General features: G+C 41.8%; 1 protein-coding gene across 2 annotated transcripts in view; it reads right to left on the bottom strand.

Moving 5' to 3' along the window:
* Window positions 1–7,448: 7,448 nt before the first annotated feature.
* The window catches only part of lars2 (leucyl-tRNA synthetase 2, mitochondrial), a 47,122-nt gene continuing 46,737 nt past the window's right edge, over window positions 7,449–7,833 (bottom strand). For both annotated transcript variants that reach the window (XM_046302665.1, XM_046302667.1), the window contains exon 21: window positions 7,449–7,807. In XM_046302665.1, coding sequence (XP_046158621.1) covers window positions 7,628–7,807 — 180 coding nt within the window. In that variant the 3' untranslated portion in view covers window positions 7,449–7,627. The remainder of the gene's footprint in view (window positions 7,808–7,833) is intronic.

Raw genomic sequence — 7,833 nt, 5'->3', positions numbered from 1 at the left:
ATTAGGGAGCGCTGTTTGTTTTTAAAGGCGCAGTGTTCACTTCATTCTGGGGTAGATTTTGAGTCACGATATCCGGACCCCCAAATAACTCAAGGCACATAGCATTAACAAACATTTACCTTTAGGCTATGTTCTTTTTTTTCTTTTTATCACACATTGTTTATTGATATACTTACTTTATACCCACAATCTCTTTGGCTACCTTGTTGGTGCAGAACCAACTGAATTCAAGTTCATTATGAATCAACAGTGTAATAGCTAAGGAATCATGTAGGGCTACAACGTGTGATTTGCAGTCAAAATTAGTCACTAAAAAAAATTGGCCACATATGGTTAATGTGGATTTATACATTCAGATGACTCAAGTTCATATGATGTGCTGACAGATGTGTATAGGCTGCTTTGACATGTTCACATCTTGTTTAAGTAAAAAAAAAAAAAAAAGTGTTTTCCATGTTTTTCAGGTAGTCCAGAGCAGACCGCCCACCCCGCTTATTCAATGGTAGGGAAAACCATGGCATATTGGTTCATAATTACTGATGACTATACTCTGTCCTCTCTACTGTCATGGATGTATGATGTCACTCATTCCCCTCTAACCACGTGCATGAGCCCAGAGGCTCCAAGAAACCAGAGCATTGTCGCTGTGCCCGATTATACCACCCACTCTATAGTGTTCCAGGTCCCGACCCAGGGTGGAAAGTTGGTGGGAGGAGAGGGAGGGCAGGGGTAGTGCTAAGATCATAGACTGTATAAACCTGAGCTATAACCTGACCTATTCATGGATTCTCATAAGAAATGCACAATGGTGCTTTGTGGCTGGGAGGTACTGTTGTACTAATTAAAATCTAATTGTTTTGGTCACATACATGTTTTTTAGCAGATGTTATTGCGGGTGTAGCGAAATGCTTGTGTTTCTAGCTCCAACAGTGCAGTAATATCTAACAATTTCACAACAATACACACAAATCTAAAGTAAAGGAATGGAATTAAGAATATATAAATATTTGGACGAGCAATGTCAGAGCAGCATAGTATAAGATACAGTAGAATAGAATAAAATACAATTTATACATATGAGATGAGCAATGCAAAATATGTAAACATTACTGTATGGAAAGGAGGGGGGAGGGTCTTTCTCAAACTGACAAGTTGGGACACATCTGTATTTTTCTGAGTCCTTGGTGGGGACTTTAAGTACTGTGTATGAATCCCAGCCAAGCTGTATATGTAGAAGGATAGAGACTGTGAGAGTGGTGCCTGGCTGTGATTTATAAAGGCACAGTCAGTAACCATCTGTACACTAATTAGGAAACGGTCCACACAAACAGCCATCCTCAAAAAGGAGCTCAGTACACGTGTTTATAACGTTCTCATGCAAATACCCACCAACAACAGGCAGGCACTACTTTGAGCTCATTAAGATTGTGATGGAAATCTTGTTGGAGATAATCATGTTGCTTTACTGCTCGGATTAATCAGCTCTAACAATTATAATATGGATATTTATTAAGGCAGAGCTCTCCCTTCCCAGCAAATGGTACAGTTTCAGGCAACAACCATTAGTGGTGCATGGGTAAAATCACTGGGGAAGCCAAGCCATAATTGGTTGTTTGCTCTATAACATGTTAGTTCATATGTCTTAATACCGTGAAATATACGCCGAAGGCCAAGACAATAAGGTGACACAATGGCAAAATAAATTCAACAACACATTTGTTTCACCACAAAACCAGAGAGAAACCTCTGCTCGGTGAAGTCCACAAAGCATACTGCATGTATCAACAGTTATAAGACCTACAGCATGGTCAAGCAAGTTCATGCTTCCAAAATTTCCGGACAACTAAAAAACTATTGATTTAGAACCACAGAGAGTTACCGCAAGTTGCAAAGAAAACAGGAGCTGCCTCCAACATTCCAGCACCCTTTTAACGTCAACATTTCAACATCATCAGATCACCTCTGCTTAGTCTAATACAGTGACATCTAAAAGATACCAAAAACTATTTAGTCCAATCAATGTAAGGTAAATATGATTTGGCTGTCCATGGTGCTGATTTCTCTGTGTGTGTGTGTGTGTGTGTGTGTGTGTGTGTGTGTGTGTGTGTGTGTGTGTGTGTGTGTGTGTGTGTGTGTGTGTGTGTGTGTGTGTGTGTGTGTGTGTGTGTGTGTGTGTGTGTGTGTGTGTGTGTGTGTGTGTGCGTGTGTGTGTGCGTGTGTGTGTGTGCATTCGTGCAAGTTGAAAAAAACATGTCGGCTCACCCTACGTGTAGAGAAATGTCAATGCCATCCTCCCCTCTTTCATGTTAACAAAATAGTCTATGACTCTGTCATACAGTACACAGTTTTAGTTTTTGTTGTCCTAGACTTCCTGGCTAAAATGCTTGCTCGCTAGCCTAACTTCCTTTCATGGAGAACAAAAGGGCCAGATAGTTAACATTAGCCTACTACATCTAGCTACATATTCAACTTCCATCCTCTCAGGCCAGGGTCACAATTTATGAATTTTTGGTTGGATCAGAATTACCGTTATAATCATTGGCCAGTATGGAGAAATAAGTAAAACCTCAAGTCCAAATCCCTATCTCCATCCATGGCTAATTTAGGAAAGGGACAATGTTATCTACAGTAGCTAACTAGCCTTCAGGACAACAACATAACGAGATACAACAATTTAAGTAGTTTCTGTCAATTACATTTGGCTCTCGATGTGATGTGATTGGTGTGAAGCCAAATCCAAACTGGCTTCCCTCAACACTTTTCTTGGGTGCGCCAGGACTATTCACAGCTGAGCTCAATCAGTTTAGCGCAACTCTGATTGGCTATTATTTTATGTCATACTCTTTTTGACCAGACAGCATCAGATAGATGAGTTACACATACAGAGACAAAGGGGGACTGTTTCACTCGCTCGGATGCTTTCTCCGATGAGATACATTCAGCCTCTTGCAAATTTAAGGAAAATGATTAAACACAGACTCATTTTTTGGGGGAAACCTGGCTTCCCTTGGCTTCCATGAATATACGCCACTGGCAACAACAGAGGTATTACATTTTCATTTGGAAAAGGTGAAATTAGCAATAGAACTGAGACCTAATTTCATAATGTATGCATGCACATTTAAAAAATATGAAATACCAATGTACAGTTAAAAACATGAAATTAGAATGTAAAAGAACTTGAGCCAACCTGCTCCAAGTGATGGGTTGCTATGGAGAGGTAAACAACAGAATAACTGTGGCTTAATGTGGTCCTTTACCAGACATACTTAGACATGCTTTAGCTTTATCATCAAAACAATGAAATATAACAGACAAGCCTCATTGTGCCATGGAGGCATAGACAATATATCGTGGAACGACCAAACTACCCGATTTAGTTCAGTTTATGAGAAAATGAGCCAACTCCTATATGTTTTCATCCTTGTACAACCACACAATGATTTGGTGAGCTTATATATAAAGCTTGCCAGATCAGTCTGGTTGTACCAGGCTAGTATGTTTTATCCCCTTCAAACAATTAAGCAGGCTGGGATCAGCCTAGTGAAATGGAGAATGCTTGTGTGACTAGCCCTCATACTCCACCCTTTTGTTTCCACCAAGTCAAGCTCGGGGCAGGGGAAACTTTCAAACCCATTAAAGACTATGTTAATGTAGGCCTTCTGTAAATCTTTGGGGAGGGCCTGCTGCTAGGATTGTGGTCTTCCTCTGGTAGTTGAGTCACAGTGGAATATTGTTGCCTATTTAATGATTTACAGTAGCCATGGAAACAGCCGCGCTGATGAATGTTTCAAATGTCTCGGGGGCTATTGCTAAACACAATTAAATGTGTGTTCAGGGAAATTTTGGTCTGAACTGTGTCAATATACTGTATGATAACTGGGCAATGAAATGTATTTATGTGAGCATAAAGTAATACCTAACTTTTTTATCACTATTGACTGTCACTAGCTATGTGTCCATTAAATTGTGTAGAGACTTTTTGTTGACATTTAGAACGTTTGCATAGAAAATAAATGCGGGAAAAAATAGATACTTTTCCATTTAACCATCTTGCGTGTCGATAAAAACAGTTGGATGTAATGACGTCATAATTAAAATAAAAATGTAGTGGTTGAAGTGTTTCCATTGCCCATTAAGGCAAATTGCGCAATAATAAATTGCCACAGCCCATATGTCCTGACACCTGTTTCAAGTCTAGGTAGCCCGCGAAAGTCAGCATGGGTAGAATGCAATAAGTGACTATATTTGCCATATTCTAATGTCTCATGTGCTCACATATCGCCAGGGTCCGTGCCATTGTGTAACTTGCAGATCTGAAATAATTGGATGGTGAAACTTCCCGGCGAACCAGAAAAGCAAAGCGATGCAATTCAAGCAGTCTTGAAAATCAGGACAATCCTTGTCAGGCAAAGCAAATGTGTTTAGCAAGCATTTGGCTAGACATTTATAATTAAATGCGGAGTGGAGTTTATAGTTATGCTACGCGATGACAGTCATCATCTGCCCCGCGTACCTTCAGAATTAATCAATGATCATTTATTCTACAAACAGCGTTTATCATCATTTGTTTAAAAAAAAGTTAGACAAAAGAAATCCACCCCTGTCGAACGGATACATTTCTTTTCGACCTTTAAACATTTCTATATCTGCAGTTTCCATTACAGATGTCGCAATGATTATTATATTTATTTTTTTACAATGCTTTTGTCGAATAAACCTGGGTCAATGGAAACCTGCTTATTGTCCCTCTCCTCCACGAAGTTAGTGGGCAGGGAGCTCAAAATACCATGAGAAAACTGCTGAAGTTGGCTAGCATGTGTGTCCATTTCACTACATTTGTGTGATACTCAGTGTGGATTCCAGGCTAGAACACTTGTGGATCCAGAGTGAGAATGTAATGGTGAAGGAGCAATAACAACACAGAGAGAAAGGGGAGGGAATCAGGTGGCTGATAACGATTCACAACCATCTCCCTCATATATCACACACAGCCCTGAGTCATGCCTCAGCAGAGTGTGAAACAAAACACACTACATGCCAAAAGAGAAACACTGATAGGACTGAATGAGAGTAGCTAGAATGTGAGTAGCTAGAATGTATCTTTCTCTCCTTCCTTCCCTCTCTCTCTTTCTTTTCTCTCCATTTTGTTCTCTCTGATGACAACACCAGTAAAGAGAGGACTAGTCAGGTTGGGTTCTGTTGTTTCACTTGCAACACCATGAGAACAAAACATGTATGCACCTTCTCATAAGACAGCTATGGTGTCTGTCAACTAAAAAATAAATCAAGTACTCAGTTCAGCTTGAGTCATTTTCATGATGTGTGGATAATGAAGGGGGCTGTGCTTTTTTACTGATTGGCTCGCCTTTGTGTTTCTCACTTAAGCACCCACATGGGCAGTTACACACAGCCCATGAGCCCCGCCCCCCTTTCAATACAACTGTTGGATTTTCAAATCCAAACAAGGAGAGATTTCAACCCACCAGGGGGGAAAAACTGTTTGAGAGAACCAATCAACGCTCAAGCCACCTTCTGCACTAATGGCCTCCTGTCCTGTCCAGACCAGTGTGTCACAGCTCTCCCTCGTATCAGCCTAACTACAATACTGCAACATTAGGATAACACCTGCTTATTACTGCTTGAAACTGCACCATTTAGGGTATCTTAGCCAGTCATTATCAGCTAATAAGTATCCAATTTAAAACCGAGTGAAAACGCTTTCACCAAGCCAATTAAGTCAAATCAGCTGCAACTACTTCAAGGATTGTGGGGGAATTGTTTTCTAAAAGGGTCACTGGTCCTTAGCTCCTCCCCTAATTCCTGGTCATTTTTCTAACTTCCTGTTATTCTGTCTCTCCTGTGAGTAATTTCCTGTCCACCTGATGGTCAGAGATACACATGGAATGTCCAGGGGGTCTGGGTCAAAGGTCAGGGGCTCACTGAGGCAGAAAGGCTTCCTATAGTACACCGCTCAGCCTCTGCCATTCTTTAAAGGAAAAACCTCTACCCCTTCCCCTATATTAATCCGTCTCCCTTATTCCCTGTTATTTAAATGTTCCACCTGATCACATTTCACACTGTCTGACCTTGTCAAATCTAAAACAACAACATCACAATAGAATGACAGACAGGCTTCTCCTTCTCTGAGCTGACCCAGAGTTTCAGACCATACATTATAAGTACTGTGTATCAATTACATACATACAATGTCACCTTGAACATTCACACAGTAGCAGCCACAGTAGGAGACAAAAGGAGTAACATCAAAACAGACACAAGGCTATACAATTCATATGAAAGGACCATAGAAGGTCAGGATGGAACAAGAGATGGGTACTGACAGACTGATCTTGAGACTGGCACATCACATAGAGTCCGGTAATCAAATGACAACTTCCTGACTGCTCAGAATGCATGTCTAATCCTGCTGAATGGAGCTGTCCATGTTGTGGTGGACCCTTTTAATTGCTACTGGAATAAAACATCCTGCCAGCAACATGATCTGAGTGACTCACTTAGAACCAGTAATGGGTCTAGTCAGGAGATGTTAGACAGAGGACTCTGTGCTCAGTCACTGGGGTATACATGACAGGGAAGGAGGGTTGTAAATGTTGTGAAGGAGAGTCCCATTTACAAGCCATGAGGTGGCTCACTGATAGATGATGTTAATGACCGGCAATGAATGGGCTGTGGTAAGGGGTGACTGGATTCAAATAACTTGTGTCCTCTTCACTTCATCTCCCCCCGTCCCATTCCTATGACCCTATCAATCAAACCCCACCGCAACCTGTACCCATTGGTCAATACACTGATGACATCGTCAGTCAGACCAGAATACCAGCTGTGATTCCAGACGCCAGTCAAATTCCTCTATGTTCTGGTTCCGACAGTTACAGACTGGAATCAACACCTTTCAGTCTGTTCTCTGGTCTGGCTGACTCATCCTGTCCTGAGCCCTGTCTTATATGTCGCTGTCCCTGCTGCAGTGTCTCAACAACATACATGGACTTCTGAATTAGTGCTCTGAATGGAACATGATTGTGTTCCCACTGAGGCCAGAGGTCCTGGTTCTGGAATGTCCCTCAGCACTTCTGTTCAAACTGGAAGCCACTGATGGAGATGCCAACATGAGTGGGACCTAATCACATCACAATATCAGTATTTATCAGTGGACTCTATGTGGCTTAACCCTCACTCACCTGTTGAATAGCTGGGGACAGATGTTAGAGACACACTGGAGCCATATCACCTGGTAACCATGCATGACCGTATGTTAACATGGTGACTTCAGAACCCAAAACAACTCTCTGCATTGGAGTAGGTTCTGGTGTCAGCATGGTGACAAGGAGAAAGTGATACACGTCATCCAGTCTAAAAACACTTCCAGTCTCAGTGTATGACTCCTGGTATCACAACTGACAGACAGATGTCCCATTTCACTCATCAGATGTTTTATTATTTTATTTTTACAAAAATGTCTGTTCATGCTAGTTATTGTTTTTATTTATTTGAAAATTGTCTTTCATCCCTCCGTTCACATGATGTCCCCACCTTCAAGTCTGTGAGTGGCTGCGGTCTTCTGATTGACATGACAGTCCACCAATCAGCATCCAGGATTGAGTGGTCACTCCTCTATGAGGAAGTTGATGAGGGCGGTCCTAGGGGACAGAATGGCCTTCTTGATGGTCCGGTCTCCTAGGAGACGCTGTCCCAGCTCGCTCCCCAGAACCAGCGCCCGTACCTGCTCTGTATCCTGGGCCACCTGTCGAGGCACCAACACCGTCCCACAAACCTTGTTGTTGACCTGAGAGGTGAAAGGAAGAGATGAAA

The sequence above is a fragment of the Oncorhynchus gorbuscha genome, linkage group LG15 (genome assembly GCF_021184085.1).
Source record: "Oncorhynchus gorbuscha isolate QuinsamMale2020 ecotype Even-year linkage group LG15, OgorEven_v1.0, whole genome shotgun sequence".
Lineage (NCBI taxonomy): Eukaryota > Metazoa > Chordata > Actinopteri > Salmoniformes > Salmonidae > Oncorhynchus > Oncorhynchus gorbuscha.
The sequence above is the reverse complement of the archived record's forward strand: the minus strand, read 5'-3'. Positions and strand labels throughout refer to the sequence as shown.